Source organism: Setaria italica, chromosome VII, assembly GCF_000263155.2.
Source record: "Setaria italica strain Yugu1 chromosome VII, Setaria_italica_v2.0, whole genome shotgun sequence".
Lineage (NCBI taxonomy): Eukaryota > Viridiplantae > Streptophyta > Magnoliopsida > Poales > Poaceae > Setaria > Setaria italica.
The window spans coordinates 34,366,113-34,385,886 of record NC_028456.1 but is presented as its reverse complement, the minus strand read 5'-3'; the positions used below and the strand labels follow the sequence as shown (position 1 = coordinate 34,385,886).

General features: G+C 49.2%; 2 protein-coding genes across 3 annotated transcripts; both read right to left on the bottom strand.

Moving 5' to 3' along the window:
- Positions 1–13: 13 nt before the first annotated feature.
- LOC101761573 (calcium uniporter protein 6, mitochondrial) lies at positions 14–2,980 on the bottom strand. 2 transcript variants are annotated; one of them, XM_004978283.2, is made up of 2 exons: positions 2,449–2,980; positions 14–810 (listed from the first exon to the last, which is right to left on the bottom strand). In XM_004978283.2, the coding sequence occupies exons 1-2, from the start codon at positions 2,845–2,847 to the stop codon at positions 355–357; spliced, it is 855 nt and encodes a 284-aa protein (XP_004978340.1). In that variant the 5' UTR covers positions 2,848–2,980; the 3' UTR covers positions 14–354. The 2 variants fall into 2 exon arrangements, with proteins under 2 accessions (XP_004978340.1, XP_022684014.1); XM_022828279.1 differs by lacking the exon at positions 2,449–2,980 and adding an exon at positions 1,722–2,439.
- A 3,372-nt stretch (positions 2,981–6,352) lies between these two features.
- LOC101783716 (protein SCARECROW 1-like) lies at positions 6,353–9,520 on the bottom strand. Its single transcript, XM_004977356.4, has 2 exons — positions 7,797–9,520; positions 6,353–7,074 (listed from the first exon to the last, which is right to left on the bottom strand). The coding sequence occupies exons 1-2, from the start codon at positions 9,368–9,370 to the stop codon at positions 6,633–6,635; spliced, it is 2,016 nt and encodes a 671-aa protein (XP_004977413.1). The 5' UTR covers positions 9,371–9,520; the 3' UTR covers positions 6,353–6,632.
- Between the last annotated feature and the right edge of the window lie 10,254 nt (positions 9,521–19,774).

Below are 19,774 nucleotides of genomic sequence, written 5' to 3'. Positions count from 1 at the left end.
AAAGAAAGTGTTATTCGAGACTTGCATAACCTGTGTCATCTTGTATTCTTGGTGGCTATGCCTGGAACATATACCGGCATAGCTCAGCATTTTAGGTACTTAGGTCCTCAAAACAATCTGTCAAAATACACATGATATATTAGCAAGGTCTGAACATTCAGTTGGGTTCACCATTCATCTCTGATAAGTAGCTAAAGGGTAACCCTTATATGATCCATGCATTCTATCAGGACTACATTGCTATCTCGGACTATAGTATCAGATGAAAGGCATGTGAATAGTGCCCGTTCTACAACCTAGAGAGTGCAGTGTGAAGCTTCAGGTAACAGAGGAGAAACTTTAGTTCCTGTGGTGTCACAAGCCATGAAGCTTGGGACCATGAGGGTGATGGCCTTCCAGGGGACACCTACAGTGCTTCTGCAACTCCATGTACCTCTCCATATCAAACTTCTGTGCGGCGCAAAGCTTTCTCTGCCTCGATAAAAACAGCCTCTCCATGAAGTCCTGATACGTCGGGTCCCTTGAGGTGATGAGGAAATAGGCGTAGCCAACAAGCAGGCCAGAAGCAGTGGTGAAGAAGGCAATTGGCTCCATCACATCCCATGAGAATTCCCAGAATGTGAGACGGAAGAAGAGCCCGACTTGGCACATGAAGAACCCTAAGCCAGACCATAGGATACATCGCACTTGCTTGTGTGCCAGCTTGTCAATCTCTTCCTTCTTTTCCTGGAGCTGCTTAAACTCCTCTTTTCTCGGGTCATTCTCTGGTCCGAGTGCAAGTGGCACAGCTCTTTTAACCAGGTCCACCACCTAAAAAAAGTCAATAATCAATCAATATAAGATTCAGTCAGAAAATTACATCATGACTCCTTTTGCCCATCTTGGCACGCAAGTAAGGAAACCACTGACTCTTACTAAATAGGCTGATATGCATTATTTTCACTGTCACAATAGCAAAATTGTCACTTCACTACAGGCTACATCTGAAAGCAACAGAAAAGAAAAATCTCAAACACATGATGCAATCCTTGTTGCTTGAACGTTTAGCCTTTGTTGATGTAATATCTACACTCAAAGAATAAAATAATAGCTTTATCTGAGGTGGATGCTTAGATATTTTAAGTGTCGTGGACGATACTAACAAGATTCCACTTTTCCTCTGGTCTTTGTTCTGACCAGGGTAGGTGAAGAACAAGCAACGGTTGAGGTGGACTGCAGGCTACACAGTCAAATCAAAGTAGCTGTAATGTTAACATATAACCATCCTACATTGAATCTTTACATTTCTGTAATTCCATCTAGATGTTGATCCTCTGGGTAATTCCATGTGCATCTTGACATATGTCACCTCTTGATAATACCCAATGTTACCATTTTCCTCAGTTTTCTAGTAACTGATGCTAGAACCCCCATGCCACAAACAAGACTACCTTCTTACATGCCACAAACAGGACTAGGAAATGGAGGGTGACTAATTCATCTCAAACAATAGAGGGATACTGAAACAGGGTGTTTCTCTGGGAATTTGATGGAATTTTGTTTTTAATAAAGAGGGAATTTATAGGTTAAGTTCCATTTTTAACTGATCAGTAAGAATGTGAACCCATCCAAATGGGCTGGTAAAAGGGATCTATCTGAATCGTAATCCAGAATAAAACGGTCATGAGATGCAGGTGATTTAAAAGGAAGTAACTGGATGATGTAACTGTCAGAAATGTGACCTTCTCGGGGTGCAGGTAGGTCTTTATTGATGTAATGCCTACACTCAAAGAATAAAGTAACACCTTTACCTCAGGTGGATACTTAGATGCTTCAAGTGCCGACACTAACAAGATTCCGCTTTTCCTCTTAGAGCAATATATGGTCTTTGTTCTGACCAGGGTAGGTGAAGAACAAACAATGGTTGAGGAGGACTGGAAGCTACACAGTGGAATCGCAAAGTAGTAACACGAATGTATAACCATCCTACATTGAATCTATGAATTACTGCAATTCCATGTACATGTTGATCCTATGGCAGTTCAGCTAACTGCATACGCACATTGCTGAGAATTCCACGTGCATCTTGACCTATGTCACAACATTTCCTTAGTGTTCTGGTAATTTATGCTAGAACCCCGTTTCACAAACAGTACCTTCTTACAGTTACATGTCACAAACAGGACTAAGAAATGCCAGTATGACTAGATCATATCGAATAATAGGGGAATATTGGAACAGGGTGTTGCTCGGGGGATTTGATGCGGTTATTGTTTTATGAAAGAAGGAATTTTTGGATTAAGTTCCATTTTTAACTGGTTAGCAAGGATGTAAACCCAAATCCAAATGGTCCGGAAAAGGGGAAGACTTATCCGAATCGGAATCCGGAATAATAGAACGGTCATGAGAATGAGATGCAGGTGGTTTAAAAGGAAGTAACTGAATGACGAAATGCTTCAGAAATGTGACCTTCTCGGGGTGCAGGTATGCCTTGTCCCTGAAGAGCAGCACGACGCCGGCGTCATCCATGGCCCGCGCGAGCTCCTCGGCCTCGGCGTGCGTCCGTGCCGCGCCGGCCTCGACACATGCGTCGAGGAGCTCGGAGTAGCCCACCACCTCGTCCCGGCCGTCCCGCAGGCGGTGCTTGAGCGCCTCGACGCCCACGAGGCGCACCAGCCGACGCGCCTCGGCCGGGGTGACCTCGGCCTCCGCTGGGGCCGGACGCGGCGGGGGCGGGGGCGGGGGCGGGGGCGGGGAGAAGGGGCGCGCGTGGAGGAGGAGAGCGTAGGAGGAAGCGGCGGTGGACGGTGAAAGGGGCGGCGAGCGGCGGAGGAGGAGGCGGGAGGCGGCCGCGCGCCACAAGGACATGGTGGTGGTGGTGCCCTGGTGGTGGCGGAGGAGGACCGGCAGCGGGCTGGCGGTGGTCGGAAGCCTCGTCGGCTTACTACTGTCCAGTAATGGCGGCCTTGGTGGGTGGGCTTGGTGGGCCGGAAAGGGACGGTCGCTTCCCTCTCAGTCGTTTTATGGGCGGTCGATGATTTCGGGTTGCATCGCTGGTGCACGTGTGTTGAGCTGACGATTCTTGGCGCGGTGGATGGATTTTGATGCCGGTGGCCGTAGGTTCAGAGCAAGCTCTTTACCGAACATCACATATAAATGGGAAATAGAATTCTCTTTAGAGCTTGTATTAAAAAAAATGTGAGTGGTACCTTGGGAGGCCAATGGACTTTTACATACTAAATTTATCCTCATTCAACCGCTATATTCTAGAAATATGTTACACATTTTAGTAAAAAAAGAAAAAAGTCCAACTTGTACACCCCAAACGGGTTACGTACTGCACACTATCAGGATCATGTTCATAACATGGTCCTATTCCAAAACACCTTCGCTCATACGATCCTGAATGAGTTTTGTATTGTCGACCGCGAAGGAGCCTAGGACCTCCACATCCCTCCTCTGGGTTCGCCCTGTACCTCCGCTCCACTCGATTGAATCCGCGCACCTGCAACCACACAAAAACAAAAGTTTTGTACCTTCGCTGATGACCTGACGAAGGTAAGCAACAATTGGATGACGCTAAAGGCGGACGAGGGTAAGATTCAATCCGATAAGCTTTGCGATGATTTCATTCCTAAAATGACGACGTGCGAGGGTGACGATCAAGAACCTTAATCCGGATCCACAACAGTGGCGTCCTACACCCACACGTGCTGACGTGCCCGTGCACATTTGATCGAGACTCGAGAGGCACTTTGTGGTTGTGGCCATTTTTTCCGTGGCTGAAAATAAAAAAAACTGTTCTTTTTTATATTTCTTTCTTTCGTTATTATTAGATCAGAATTTACAAAGTGTATAATCTGTCCTGTGGGAAACGGAAAAGGCTGAACCTGTGTCAAAGATAGAGGCCGTTTCTCTCTGTGGTGCGTTTCAAGCAGGGCCACAACTCATTGCAAGGCCAACGCGGGCGAATGAACTCATGTCCAGATCTTCCCTGGGTCCAAACAAAGAGGATATAGCACCAGGGTACGCGCAATGGGCTTCCCTAACACCAAACCTAATTGAGGGCTTGTTTGGATACACCCTCCTAAAGATTAGGAGTTCACTTTTAAGATGCTTTTAGGACTTGTGCATCCAAACATGGGTCCTAAAAGTGCACTCCTAAATTTTAGGAGGGCCATTTTCATTAGGAGGGTCAAGGGGTCCTAATGTATCCTATTTCTCTTAAAAGTGGTCCCCAAGTCCCCTTTTACCTCTATTGCCCTTGCATGCATTAATGACGTGAACAGTTTAGAGGAGTAATTGAGGGGTAAAAATGACATTTTCCCTCTAAGGTCCTAGAGATTAGTAGTCTATCCAAACAACCCTGTACTAAACTTTAGAACTAAGGATCCTAAACTTTAGTACACTACTAAACTTTAGGAGTTTGTATCCAAACAGGAACTGAGCACTGCTAATTGCTCTGCAGGCAGCAGCTGCTAGATCAATCAAGGAACACGCTGACTAATACAGCATCATGGGAAGCGTGCAACTGCACCATATCGGACTATCTGCAGGACGAGTGAGCCATGCGCCCATGCCTCTTCCAGCAACAATATTTATTGCTCTTCGGGTCGGCCCGTCAGAATTCACAAGGCCAGCACCTGAATTTTAATTTGCTGCTCTTCTTCCCCCATCAGTGCTCCATCTCTTTTCTTGCTACTATTTTCTATTTTCTTGGCTGTCTCAGGAGTTTCGATTTCAAATTAACCTTTTTATTATTTCTACTATATTGATTGATGCTCTATCATTTCGCCTTTTTTAAATGATGGAATTCATACTTGCTCAAAAAAAATGATGGAATTCATAAATTCCGATAAGATGTGTTTGGAATAATGGAGCTCTGCTCTCCCCCTCTATCTAACAAAAGGCAGCCATCCCCATGCCATCAGATCAGAAACCAAACCACTGTGACTGTTGCGGCAAACTGTTCCCCGAATGGGATTGGCACATCCAACAACCACGCCCGACTATCATCATCATTCCTCCCCAAAAACCATTCGCAGCTTTTTCTCCGAGTCCAAGCCTCTGAGCTGAGCAACAAAGGGGGTTAGCAAAATCATCAGTGTCTTTCCATGCTGCTGACCTCGTGCCAGTTGCAGTACCTCCTACTCCAGAACAAGAGACAACAGGGCACGGCTTCTGCTGTGAGAAAAGGACTAGTCACTTGGAAGAATGGTGGACCCCTGGGACAGAAAAAAGAGAGGGAGGGCTGACCACAAAAGCAAGCTTTGTAGAATTGTAGCCTTGTAGGAGAGAGGAGCCATCCCCAATCATGGAACTCCACCCTCTAGGAATGACAATCCAACAATGCTTTGTTTGCCTCCCTCAACCTCTCTCATGTACACTCCATAATGAGCAAGCAGCATGTTATCAGAGGACAATCCTGCAAATGGCATGGCCGGCACCCCTTGGGTGTGGGGGCAAAGTGCTTTGATGAAGCCTTGAATGTCATGTTTTCCAACAAGATTGGCTGACAACCCAGTTTGGAAATGTGACTAGGAAGCAAGCTAAGCAGGGTCCTAGCTAGTACTAACAACAATTCCTTCTTGCCCCACTTCTGATCTCAACAACATTTGACACAACCAGAAAGTTTATATAAACAATGCACACAAAGGCAGTTCTAAGTGAGCTAAGCCAAGAATAGAAAAGAAAAAAAAAATGGGGGGGGGGGGGGGATACAACTAATACAAAACTACTAGTGAAGTGGGATTGCTTGATGGGGATGGTGAACTAACAAAATACCGCCATATCCTCAGTCGTGGAATGTGACCGGGGAAAAATTAATAAGGATGCAAACTCATCATGCCACCGCTAATTGGTCAAAATGTCCAGTAAGCAAGAATTGACAAGCTGATGATCTCATGGAGGAAAAGGTGAAAAGGATGTCAAAAGTAAACAATGCATATCCACACAAAAAAGGTGAACTCCACTAAAGGTAACCATGCTTCATGCAACACCACAGGAACAGTAATATCAATTACCAAGGCACAAATGATTAGTAAATAACAAGGTGAGAATCTGCAGGAACTATTAAACATGGACTGCACACTGCACAGGTTTTAAACATTGGTTTAGGATGTCATTGATCTATCCACAAATTTAAGGTCAACAGATCCTTAGTGGTTACTTCCCCAAAAGAAAAATCATGGCTTAGGTATTGAACTGATGATGGATTACCCATCTTCTCCAAATTTCTGGAGAAAAACAATAGCACTTTATTAAAAGCGCCTCCACCTTCTGAGCAGGAACCTAAACTAGTAACTCACAAAAAGAGCACCCGATAATGTACTTTGTGATCAAGGACTCTATATAATTAAGCAAACGGAATTACTAATTAGAAAATGAAGATGAAAACTTGACTGATTGGCAAGATTGATGAAGATGATCGACAGCTGAACAAAATCTACCATGAAAAACTAAGCTTACATCAGTAACTATCACTGTGAAGAGATCTAGCAATTAGTGATCAGAAATGTTTTCATTTTCCTAATCTCAGAATTGACCAAATTGAGCAGCTAGCTAAACAGAGGCAAAAGATCTTGGCAAGAACCTCAAGTGAGATCTAGTAGTAATAGTAATGCTTTAGCTCTGTAATAATTTTGCTCTCAGATTTAACGGCACGGGGTCTGAATTGGGCGCCAAGCAGATGCAGTGAGCAGGCAAAGATCCTTCCAGCCGAGCTTCAGCGCGCCATTCTCCTCGACGAGCGTGTACCCGTCGGAGGGGAACATGCCGAGGAGCAGAGAGGCCTGAGCGGCGGCGCTGCCAGCGAGCGACGCCGAGCGGAACCCCGACTGTGCGAGCTTCTCGCGCCAGCTGCCGAACTTAACGTCGCCGGTGCGCGCCGGGCCGCCGACGGCGAGCACGTTGCGGATCTCCCTGGAGAGCAGCTGCTGCTCGACGACGTGGCGCTCCGGGCTGTCCTCGCCGTAGCTGGCGTCTAGCGAGTCGAAGAGCGCCGAGTAGTAGTGGATGGCCTCCACGAAGCGCGCCAGGAAGGAGCCCGAGTGGCTCAGGTCCTGCTCCACCATTGTCACCACCTTCGGGGCCAGCCTGCAATGCAACCCGTGGGCCACGGAGGGAGACAGCATCAGTACCAGCATTTCGTGGCCATTAGATTCCGCTGCTGGCAGAACAAGATTCAGCCAGCAACACTTAGCATTTTAATGATGCATCAAATCAAGGACAATGCAGTCTATCTCATGGTTCCCTCAAAAGTACAGTGGACAGATGTATAGCAATCAATCAGCTTCTGGAGGTTAGAGAAAGATAATGCCTTTGACAAGCTTTTGGGCTTAGCTTCGTGATCTATTAAGAAATGATGGTTAGTCGAAGATGACAGTTATTCCATTTCAGTAATCATGATTCCGGCACTAGGAACTAGAAACCTTTTTGGCATGGAAAGTTGGCCATGATGATAAGAACTTTCAGCTCCCGCCTAGTGATCCACTAACCAAATTCAAGCAGGATCTTTTGTGCTTGTTTCTGGGATCACCAAAGACCGTGGAAGAGTTCGTCTCAAAAGCATTGTAAAGATGCAACCTTTTTAGCCTAGAAAGTTGGCCATCATGACTAGTAAAGGTTTGGACCTCCAAAACGCAGTTTTTTAGTACGGAGTAGTATAAACCAAGGGAGTATGCTTGTACCGGATGTAGTACTACGATTGATGGCTGACATGGTTAGCTAATAAAGTGTTTTCGGGATGGAAAGTAGTCATGATGGTAGAAGGAAGCAGCAAGGATAGGATTTGACATGGAAGGAAGCAAGAAGGCAACCTTTGGATGAGCCAGAGCGTGTTGGAGTCGGAGCCGGTGACGTCGTAGAGCGAGTGGTGGAGCCAGTGGACGGCGACGGCCTCCCGCCGCGTGACGCCCAGCTTCTCTGGGTCCACATTGCCGGCCTTCTCGGCGACGGCGCAGAACTCGAAGGGCAGGCCGAGCGTGTCGGCGAAGTCGGAGAGGCGCTTCCCCGTGGCCTGGAGCGCCTCCATGGACGCGCCGAGGCCGGTGAGCCTTACCCTGGGCGGGCCGCCGGGGCGGGAGGCGAGGATGTGGAAGAGCCCCGGCCACTGAAGCCCCTGCATGATGTCCAGGTCGATGATGTGGACCCGTTCCTCCCGCTCGAACGCCTCCTGGATCGCCTGGTTCGCCGTGAAGTGCGAGAACTTGACGAACGGGCTGATCCCGTTGAACACCTGGAACGCGGCGGCGACGCGCCCGTGGAGGCGCGCCGCGGCCGGGGACGCCGGCGGCAGCGGCGCGTACAGGCCCAGGCAGGAGCTGACGAGGCGCGCCGACATGGCCTCCGCGAAGTAGGCGGCGACGCGCTGCGTGGAGGTGCCGAAGGGCGTGGCGAGCTCGGCGATCTCCAGCAGCGTCTGGTGCGCGTCGTCCAGGTTGTCGGCGTTCACCGACTCGGCGCACTGTAGCAGCAGCGTCAGCAGGTGGAGCCCCTCCTCGTCGCGCTGCTTCCGCCGCTGCTCTTCTTTCCTCTCCTTGGCGGCCGCGGCAGCAGCGGCGGCGGCGGCGGCGGCTGCCGCGGCGGTCTCCTCCGCTGTTGGCGGCTTGGGCTCCTCCTGCTGCGGTGACGGATTCGTCGGTTCCCCCGCCTGCTGAGGCTCGTGGCGGCGCTTGTCTGTTACTGTGAGTTGGGGCGGCGGGGGAGGAGGGAGCGCGGGCACCGGCGGGAGAGCAGGAGGATGCGGGAGAGGCTGGTGCAGTGGAGCGGCGGGGTCGGCGGCGTTGAGGAGGGAGCGGAGGCGGAGCTCGAGGAGGGAGGCGAGGCCGGGGTTGCAGGGGTGGATGATCTCGCGGACGTTGTGGATGAGCTGCGCGACGGAGACCCCGGCGCCGCCGCTGCTGCCGATGATGTCGCGGATGATGCCGTCCACCCACGCCGTGGTGGACGCCGCCACCTCGCCCGCCGGGGGCGCGTCCACCTCCGCGTGGTGGTGGTGGTGGTGGTGCTGGACCTGGAACGCGGGGAGGTGGAGCTGGGTGGGCAGCGCGGGCAGCTGCGCGCTGGCGGCAGCCGACTGCGGCGGGGGGGCGCCACCACCGGATGCGGCGGCGGCCGTGACGTCGGAGAGGTCGCCCGTGACGTGGCGGCGCGGTGGCGGGAGGTCCATGTCGGGCGCCGGGCGCTTGCGGACCATGGCGGCGGATTCTTGGTGCTGTTGGTCTAGGTGGTGGAGGTACTGGAGGAGGTGGTGGTCTTGGGGGGAGGAGGAGGAGGATGGGAGCGGCGGCAATAAGGAGGAGTGGGAGGAGGTGGAGGCGGTGGCATGAGAATAAGCAGCGGATGCGGCGGAGGAGGACGAGGGGAAGAGGAGGAGGGAGGAGGAGCCCATCTACAAACGCCAAGGGGAAGCCGCCGCGCGCATGGCGATCGGGTCGGGCAGCCCGGCGTGGGAGGAGGGCAGCTGGGATTTTTATGTGTTTTGGCGCCGCGCGGGAGGATGCAGTGCAAGTGATGAGGTGAGAAGAAATGGATGGATGAGTGGAGTAGGAGTAGATGACGGTGAAGGAATGCGGGAAGGGAAGGGAGTAAAGAGGAAGACGCCGCTGGGAGACGAACAAGAGCGTAAGCACAAGGGGTTGGGTTAGGAGGAGACGCTAATTTATGGAGCCGCGGCAGTAGTAACATTTGCTTTGGGCTCCGTGCCTACTCTCCTCCTTTTCATTAAACTTAACAGTAGTACATTTTTCAGCAACAATTTAAATTAGTTTCTTTGTCACCAACTAATGGAAAAAGGGAGCAAGTTTGTCAGTAATTTGTATTTGAATGTGATTATCCATGTTCAAAAGAAAATGGCCTTTTTAATAGTAGTAAAAATATAAAATTATGCATGGATATAAGGTTAGTAGGCTTTTATTCATGATATTATACATTGTATTGCGAATGACTAGTAAAGTTTGCTACTCCATGTTTAAGCTAGCGTGATTATAGAGCCGTGTCAAAATATGAAACTCAAACTCAACCAATCACTTCTAGAGTGGTTAAAACCATTATGCGTGACCGTTTTCTTCCATTACTTCTTTAGCAACTCAGCTTCGCTCCTCTTGACATCCAATACGGAATCTCAATTTGACAAACGATTAGCTTTGTAAAAAAACAACTTTCCTATTAACTTATTTAAACAAGCTTTCTTAAATATTTATTTGATGAAATTCATTGAAAACCTATTTAAACAATATTCAAAATGTTTAATGAGACAACTCTACAAGTTCAGAGGAATGTAGAAAGTAAATTGTAAGCTTGGGGACTAAATAAGGCAACCAAGTTCAGAGACCCATGGTGCAATTTTAATAAAATGCACAATTAGTCTATATTCCCCATTTAATTCGGAGAAAAAGAGATATGCCTCTAAAGCATGAGTTTCCTGTCTAAACTTCTCTTGTGGTGTTACCAAACTTTCTTAACTTACTTATCTTCCGAATTAGCATAGAACTATGTATGTGACATATAGAGATAGATGAATACAATTGCATTTGCTGAATTAACGGCTCAATAAGCAGCCTAGTTGGATAATATAATGAATATCTTATCATTAGGAGTTTACTCCCTCTGCTTCCAAACATAAGGGTGTGTTTGGTTTGGGGTCGAACTGGGTTGGAACAGGTTCGACCCCATCGACTCGCGTTTGGTTGGAAATGTAGTGGGTTGGGTCTGTTACCCATAGGGAATATTCCCCGTAGATGCGGGTTGGAATGGTCCGCCCAAAACGAGCGGCCACACTAACCTACATTGCTCCCCCGTCACGTCGTCTCGCTCCGTTGGTTGGGGTGGCGGGCGGAGGCCGGCGCAGGGGAGAGAGAAGCAGGGCGCGACGGCGGTCAAAGGCCGGCGTTAGGGAGAAGGAGGGAGGGGCGGTGGAGGCCGGCGTTGGGGAGAGGGAGGGAGGGCCGGCGGCCGGTAGGCGGCGCAGGAGAGAGGGAGGGAGGGGCGGCGGTTGGCCAGGATAGAGGGAGGAGGGCGGCGGTGGAGGCTGGCGCTGGGGAGAAGGAGAGAGGGCCGGCGGGTAGCAGCCGGCACAGAGGAGATGGAGGGGCGGCGCTCGGGAGGAAGAAGATAAGGTGCACGAGAAAAAATAAAAAAGAGGAGGAGGATGACAAGTGGGTCCCACGATGACATATGGGGTCCATGTACAACTGTTCCTAACGGTGTTAAAAATGACATCCATTCTACTTCTCTCAACTCCTCCAACTAAATAAAAAACTAGGTCGAACCCAACCCCTAAACCAAACATGAAATGGGTCGACCCAACCTGAAAACTGGGATGGAGTCAACCCATTCCACTCAGTTCCAAAATCAAACACATGCTAAGTCTATTTTATACCAACATAGACTTCAATATCTATAACACTTTGACCAACAATACCTGTGTAAGTAGGGTATTTCAAAGAGAAAGTGCAATATGTTATGAAAAGTATGTTTAATAGGCAAATAAAATCAATTAACATAAATATTTTCTTGTTAATCTATATAATTTTTAGACTCATATTCAGGATTAGAGGCAATAGGAGTTATTAGCTATATTTTGAAAATACCCAAGCCGGTCCACACACAATTATACCGTTGCTAAATTTTCTTTCTACACATTGCTTTTGTGTCCCCGCTAGGTGATGGCATCCCTACTTGATTGAACTTGTTGACCAGTAGTTATCGTTTACAGAAAGGTTCGTGCATTGATCTCAGCTTTGGAAGGAATCCTAGCAACGACACTAGTGTACCAGGAGTTCGAAACGTTGTTGTCTACGGGGTGTTTTAGTGTGAGACAAATGATTTGCCGTGAACACAACCTGCAGAGTTGGTATGTGTTTGTATTATATTATCTAGGAATTATAAGAAAAAAATCAAATGATTACAATCAAGATGATCACCAATCAATCACCAGTCAATCAGCTATTGACAGGATCTGACTGACATTAAATATGCTACTGATATGCCCTCAATGTCAACCAGTTTGCACTACATTGAGATTGGATAGTAACTTCTGTAGCATTTGCTTGGTGGCAGGCTTGGTGGAGATGTATGCAACCTGATCTGCTGATGAGACGATCTTCACCTCCAACGTGCCTAGGGCCACCTTTTCTCGAACAAAATGGAAGTCCACCTCTATACCTCTATGTGTTTAGTGCGAGCATGAAACACAGGATTAGCAGTTAAGTAAGTGGCTCCCAAGTTGTCGCACCACAAAATCAAGACTCTCTATTGGGGTACCCGCAACTCTTTTAGTAGAGACTGCACCCAAACTCCTTTTGCTGTACCATTTGCTAGAGTCTTATACTCAGCTTTAGTTGAGAATCTGGACACAGTAGTTTATTTACGAGCACTGAAATGAGGTTTGGGCGAAAGAACACGGCAAAGCCACCTGTCGAGCGGTGATCATCAATACAACCCGCCCAATCCGCATCAGTGAAAACGCTGAGGAGAGTGGAACCGGATTTCCTAATCCTCGTACCAATGCCCACTGTACCTTTCACATATCGAGGAATTCTCTTGACAGCTTCCCAGTGAATATCACTGGCAGACCTTGTTCATCGTGAAAGAAATATCAGGTCATGTCAAGGTGAGGTACTGGAGGATGCCGACTGTACTGCGATATGTGAAAGCATCAGCTTCTCCTAGAGCACGATCTTGCTCACTGGACAACTTCTCTTGTGCATTCATGGGTGTTGAGACAACCTTGCAATTCTCCATATGAGTCCGGCTAAGAATGTCCAAAGCATATTTCTGTTGAGAAAGAGTGAGCCCCTTTGAATTGCAAGCAGCTTCAAGACCCAAAAAATAGTGAAGAGGGTCGAGATCCTTGACAGGAAAGGAGGCTGACAGTCGTTGGAGAAGCTTGCTAGTGGCAGTTTGGGAGGAGCTTGCAATCACAATGTGATCAACGTACACGAGCATATAGATGCTAAGGCCATCATGAGAGAAGATAAATAGAGATGTGTCGAAGCTTGCAATCACAATGTCATCAACGTACACGAGCATATCGATGCTAAGGCCATCATGAGAGAAGATAAACAGAGATGTGTCGGCAGTAGAAGGGACAAAACTAAGTTGCTGGACACAGTCACTAAGATGAGAGTACCAAGCTCGAGGTGGCTGTTTGAGACCGTATATAGCCTTCTAAAGTTTGCAGACATAGGAAGGACAAGATGGATCCTCAAAACCCGGTGGTTGTTCCATATTTGCACTTTCAGTAAGGTCGCCATCGAGAAAGGCATTACTAATGTCAATCTGATGAAGATCCCAGCCTCGTGACACTGCGAGGGACAGTCAAAGCCGCACTGTTGCTGGCTTAACCACCAGGCTAAAAGTCTCTGAATAATCAATGCCATACTGTTGAGTGAACCCACGAGCGACAAGGCGAGCTTTGTACTTATCAATGGAGCCATTAGGATTTTGCTTAACCTTGAAAAGCCACTTGCAACTAATTATATTCTAATCTAGTGGTCGAGGAACCAGAGACCATGTTGAATTTTGTTGTAATGCCTGAAACTCTAAGGTCATGGCAGCCAACCACCGAGGATCAGCGAGAGCAGCCCGATGTGATGCAGGAGAAGCAAAGAAGGCACGATGACTCGGATCATATTTGATGGTCCCATCGGTGCAAACAACCGGCTTGACAATCTTATCACGCAGTCAAGTAATCATGTTGTGATGAGGTGGACCAGTCTCTAGCAAAGAGGGAAGCTCAACAACACCGGTTGGGGATGCAGCGGCATCCAGGGAAGGTGCTGATGGTGTCGGTGCAGTTGCTGGACACGAAACAGTTGGGAAGGCAACAACTGTCATACCAGATGTCCTAGGCACCAGCCCTGTAATTGGTTGAGCCGTTGAGGTACCAGTGTCCTCGGTGGACGAGAACAGGGCCTGCCCTGCTGTTGCCTCACAAGGAACAGGGGAAGGCACACTAGGCCCTGCAGGTGCTGCTGTTGTTGCCGATGCAGGGTCTGATACAGGGATCAGAACTGATCTTGCCGCATCAAAGGGGGGGAGCACCGCCATGCTCAAAGGACCTGAGAGGCATAGAGCTGCAGTGAGCAGGAGGGTCAGAGGTCAATAACAACAAGTTATAATTCCGCATATTGTCATTATGTAATGTCGGCGCATTGGCAGGAAAGACAAAAGGCATTGGAGTGGAAGGAGGAGACAACTTGGATGTTGTGGCAAAAGGGAAAATGGATTCATCAAATACAACATCTCGTGATATGTATATGTGGCCAGTTAAGGGATCTAAACATTTGTACCCCTTGTGCATCGAGTTGTATCCTAAAAACACACATTGCCGAGAGCGGAAGCATAATTTCTTATCATTATATGGATGGAGGTTGGGCCAGCAAGTACAGCCAAAAGCACGCAAGAATGTGTAGTCAGAAGACTCCTGGAGAAGAATATGTAGTGGGGATTCATGTGGGCATGCGGTTGATAAGGTAGCAAGCTGTGAGAAAAGTTTCATCCCAGAAGCGAACCGGTAGAGATGAATGAGCAAGAAGGGCAATTCCTATTTCTACTAGGTGGCGATGCTTGCGTTCGGAAATGCCATTTTGCTATTAAGTGTGAGGACAAGAAACACGGTGCTGAATGCCTTCACACTCAGAATACCGTGAAAGTCCATGGTACTTCCTACCCCCAATCAGACTGAAAAGCACGTATTTTAGTGTTCAGCAAATGCTCGGTGTGTTTCTGAAAAAGATAGAAGGCATGTTCATCAGATTTTTGTTTCAGTAAATAGATCCACGTGTAGTGACTGTAATCATCTAAAAAGCTAGAGGTCACAACCGGGCCCTAAACAGCTGAATGCACAAGTTCAAGAGGCGAAGACGTAATATGGGTGGAAGAATGAAATGGCAATTGATGAACTTTGGCCTGCTGGCAGGCATCACAAATAGAATTCTTACAACAAGGTACACATGCTAGTTTATTAGATCGAGTAACTACATCGATGCTGATGAGGTAGGCATAGAAGCTGGTAAGGCTCACCGGCTCATCCCAAGTAGTGATGGTGGTGATGAGGGCCTCGTACTCGGATCCAAGGCCACCAAGCATGTAGCCGAGGACCTCCTCATGCTGGAGAGGGTTGCCGATCGATGCCATGGTGTGGGCAAGGGACTTCATCTTCTGGAAGTAGGTAGCGGCTGTCATGTCCTTCTTCTTGAGATTGGACAGCTGATACCGCACTTGCATGACGCGTGCATGATTCTGCATTGAGAACATCATGTGCAGCGCGTCCCAAGCAGAACGAGAGGTTGTGCATTGGGTCAGCTGGCCGAGGATCTCCTCGGTCATAGAGGATAGGAGGGTGCTCAGGACGAGTTGAACCAGCGTAGATAGGCGGGGTTCGGCACCTGGCGCTTATTAGTGCCAGTTCCCTCGACGACGATGAGCTGCGACAGTGTTGTAGTCGCGCTGGTGACATAGCCGAAGGGCTGCTGTGCTTGCAGCAATGGTACGGCCTGAGTCTTCCACAGGAAGAAGTTCTCCCGTGTGAGGTGCACCGTGATCGAGTGACCCATGGACGGCAAGGAGATGGACGGGGAAGTGGTGGTAATAGCGCCAGCGGCGGTGGAGGCAGCAGCAGTGGCCGACATGACGATGGCGAAAAAAAAGTGGAAACCGGTGGTGAATGAATCTTGGCTGTGATACCATGCGGGACAAATGATTTACCGTGAATACAACCTTGCAGGGTCGGGTCGGTATGTATTTGTATTACATTATCTGGGAATTACAGGAAAGAATCAAATGATTACAATCAAGGTGATCACCAATCAATCACCCAATCAGCTATTGACAGGATCTAACTGACATCGAATATGATACTGATACGCTACACTCCTATACTTAACATTTAGCAAGTCTTGTGTTGAAATTTGTCCATGCATTCTTCTTTTGACCATGGCACACGGCTGAATCATCTATCAACTCGCCTCTGAGGTCGGCGTGAGCCACGAAAGGCATGGCGAAGAAGAGAGCCCCATCCCTGGCTGGGTGGCTGGCTACCGATTCCGATGTGTAATCCGAGTGAGATTCTGTGGTTGCGTCTCCATCGTTGTCCTGTTTTGTTTGTCACCGTTTTGCTATCAGCGCGATGACCAAGGCTCTCAAGGCTCCGTCGTCATCGTCGGCATGCCGTTGCCCGTTGCGAGCGGCAATTAAGCTCACCCCTGTTTCTTTTCTTTCTGCTTTTGCTCTAGTTTTGCAGGCTTCTCGTCCATCTCCAAACTTTCTGTCGGTAAGATAAACTTTCTTAGATGTTGAAACAAAAGTTAACCACATTTTGCATCGGTGCAGTTTAACTAGTCGGATTTTGACTCTCGATCGGGGGAGTTTGCAAATGCCCTTGGTGGTCTAGATCGTGAAAAGGGCAGGTGCATCGTGGATTGGACCCCGGCCGGCTTTCCAGTGGTGTCTTCACTTGACTTGGATGCGTGTGTGGCCTACGGGCCTCGTTTCCGGTTCCCGAATGGAAAAAGGGTCTCGCCTTTTCTTGCAATCTTTTTCGTCACTTGCCCTTGTTCTGCGTACCGTATGCATGCTTCCGTTTCCATTTCCACGCACGGCCGGCCATGGAAACGGAGCCGGCCGAGTGCATCGAATCGAAGCACACTCCATTTGCATTTGCGTTGCTCGGGGTCGCCGCTCGCTCCGTCCCCGGACCACATTCAACGATGCCCGTTGCACGTTGCTGTTCCAAGACCAATTCTCCTCTCTTCTAGGGTCTTGATCCAGTGATCCTTTCCCAATGTCCCCTTCGTTGATGGATGGAGTCAAATGCTACTGCTCCCATTGCACTAGGTAGCATATGGCTACAGCAAATTTTCTGCCGCCATTACTTGGCTGCAATGCAGTGCAGCCAGGGTTGCTGAGAGCATAGAGAGACGAGCTCAGACAAGCCTGCAACCTGCAATCTCACTGTTCACTCCGATTCATAGGTGCGCAGGCGGCGGCCAGGGCAGGCACCTCAATTTACTCCCCCTCCACTGATCATCTCATCTGCCATGGTCTCCTTTCCTTTCCCTAGCCGGCAGGCTACAGCCAGCAGGCACTCCGGCCTGTCTTGCTAGATCACCTCAATTCCTTTGTAATCTTGTCCACAATGTCTCTCGCATTTGTAAATATTATGGGACCCAGCAGCTGCCCGTCCAACCAATTGTGCATGGCTGCATGCACACCACACGGCCGGTCTGCACCTCACAAGTAGTCATGAGACGTGTAGCACAAGTATGTATAGCTCGTTGATCTCCTGAGCCTGTGCTGTCTTGGCCCCTCTCTAATTTTGCTTCTTTGCAGCATGCCGCGCATGTTACAGAGCTAATATGTCCCAAGTTCGTCATCGTCTGGCTATCTATTGGCTCTCACGCGCTCCTTCATGGATCCTCTGCCTCTGCTCATGCGCCGTCGCTATCTCCACTCTACCATGCCCGCATCGTCTGCTGCCTCGCCGAAGCGTCCTTGTTGACTGCCAGTTGCAAAAATTAATGGGGGTGTTTGGGAGGGGTTAAAGTTTAGCACCCCTTTTAGCTAAATTTTAGCTTCCTGTTTGGGAGTAAGGGGCTAAAATTTGATTAAAAGTGTGCTAAACTTTAGCCCCCCCAAATCCATTAGCCCCTCCAAGGGGTGCTAAAATGAACTAAAGGGGCTAAAAGTGATCCCCAGCTGTCTTCTTTCCACCAGTGCTCCCCTCCGCGCATTCTCTCTCCACACTCTCCCTCTCTCCCTGCACGCTCCGCCCAGCCCCGCCACCTCCGCCTCACCGGCCCCGCCTCGCCTTGCCAGCCCCGCCATCTCCGCCTCACCGACCCCACCGCACTTCGCCTCCACCTCGCTGGCCACGCCGCCGCCGCCGCCCATCCCCGCCGCCTCCGCACCCTCCTCTCTCTCGGCGCCGCCGGACCCGTCCTCCCCGTCGGCGAGGGAGACGGGGAGGAGTAGTAGGACGGTGGCGGCCAGCCGGATCCTCGCTCCCCATCCTCGCCGCCGCCGCTGGATCCGAGCCCAGGCCGTTGCGCCGGCTCCTCCGCAGCGCGCCCAAGCCGTCGGAGTTGGAGCTGTCTAGCGCCTCCCGCCCGTCGTCGACTCGTCCAGCAGCACGTATGCCCTCAAGCCGATCCCCTCACCGGCGGTGGCGCCGGCCGACCCGTCAACGAACTCGGCGTGGGAGCCCAAGCGGATGCGAATTGGTGGCGGCAACACATCATCTTCCTCCTCATTGTTCTCATCCTTGGACGGCGGTCGCACCAGGAGCTCCGTGGTTGAGGCGGCCCCGCCGGCGGCGTAAGCGTCCGCGGCGGCTAGCAGGCCCGCAGTGCCGGTGGTGGTGGTGGACACGCAGGAGGTCAGGATTCGGCTCGTGCACGCGCTAAGAAAAGTAGGAGATGGAGGAGAAGCTGAAGGAAGAAGTTGAGGAGGGGTATAGGAGAGGAGGTAAATAAGGGGTAAAAGAGTCATTTAGCAACAAAAGTGCTAAAGTTTAGCCCCCACCCAAACACCCCAAAGTGCTAAAATTTAGTACTGCATTTGAGGGGGCTAAACTTTAACCCCTTTCTCCCAAACAAGGTCTAAAGCAGCGAGTACGAGCGTCAGCATCCGCGTCTCCGTAGTCCCTAGCACAGTGCTGGCACCTGCTCAGCTTGCTTTGTTGCCATGGTGCTTGGCTGCATCTTCTCTCGACCTGGACGAGGCTGTGATTCCGAGTGCTGCGTGCAGCCGTGTAGCAACTAATTGCAATGCCAAAGCCAACTAACACTTTAGATATTATGTAATTCAATTTAGGTGCCAACCATTCCACACTATATATGCTAGAGAACTATACTCAATGAAGCAACTTATTGAGAGCCATATAGGGACATTTGCATAGATTTTTAAAAATAGTGCACTATTTCAGGGCATACATCAATTTCTATGTATATGTGTTGTTGTGTCATGACTACTAGGAACTTGGCCGCAAAAAGCTGGGTCCGCCACTGCTCACAAGGGAACAGTGCCGCTTGGAAATGGAATTATAGTACGAGTACCAAATGTAAAGATCATCTGCCACTGCCTCACGTACGCCATGCATTGATCAAGGACTATGAATTAATGGTAACACATGACATGGGTCATGTGTAGTAGCACACTGTGTTACGTCCTAAAAAATTAGAGGTGGAGCTAGACGATTTTTCATTAAGAAGAAGAAATATGCATCTAAATTCGAGCTAGAGGGACTTCCTTTCTCACTGTGTTGCGTCTTTCTCACTGTGTTGCGTCCCTCGTACCGTGGTCAGTTCAACGCTCATGTCTGTGCCCCGTGGAACGTGTAGCTTCAATTCAATCATATCCATGTACCCGCGTACTCTGGGTGGTTAGAGTACATGACTGTAGTTAGGCTCACTTCCTCACTGTGTTGCGTTCCTCGTACTGCGGTTAGTTCATCTGTGCCCCGTGGAACACGCAGCTTCAATTCAATCATGTCCATGTACCCCGTACTCTGGGCAAGTGTTTACTCTTCAGTCTGACTTCTAAATGAAAGTCTCATTGATCGCTTCACCTAACGTAAGTATGGACACGACTATACGCTTCAGGTTCTGCTACTACTACAGTAGCAGCGGTACCTGCTTTTTTTTCACCCTTGCCCTTAAAAAGGATTAGTTCAATAGTTTTTAAGTTTAACCTAGAAAAGAAATGGTCAGATGTATTTTTTTCTATGTTTCTATGATACCTCTCTTTTTTATGAGTTTTGTTAAATATCCCATTAGCAATAAAGTTAAGGTTA

Excerpts from the sequence above, each read along its gene's own strand:
- LOC101761573 (XM_004978283.2), bottom strand. The coding sequence starts at position 2,847 with ATGTCCTTGTGGCGCGCGGCCGCCTCCCGCCTCCTCCTCCGCCGCTCG. Across the intron at positions 811-2,448 it reads CATACCTGCACCCCGAGAAG|GTGGTGGACCTGGTTAAAAG; the intron begins GTCACATTTCTG and ends GACTTTTTTTAG.
- LOC101783716 (XM_004977356.4), bottom strand. The coding sequence starts at position 9,370 with ATGGGCTCCTCCTCCCTCCTCCTCTTCCCCTCGTCCTCCTCCGCCGCA. Across the intron at positions 7,075-7,796 it reads ACGCTCTGGCTCATCCAAAG|GCTGGCCCCGAAGGTGGTGA; the intron begins GTTGCCTTCTTG and ends GTTGCATTGCAG.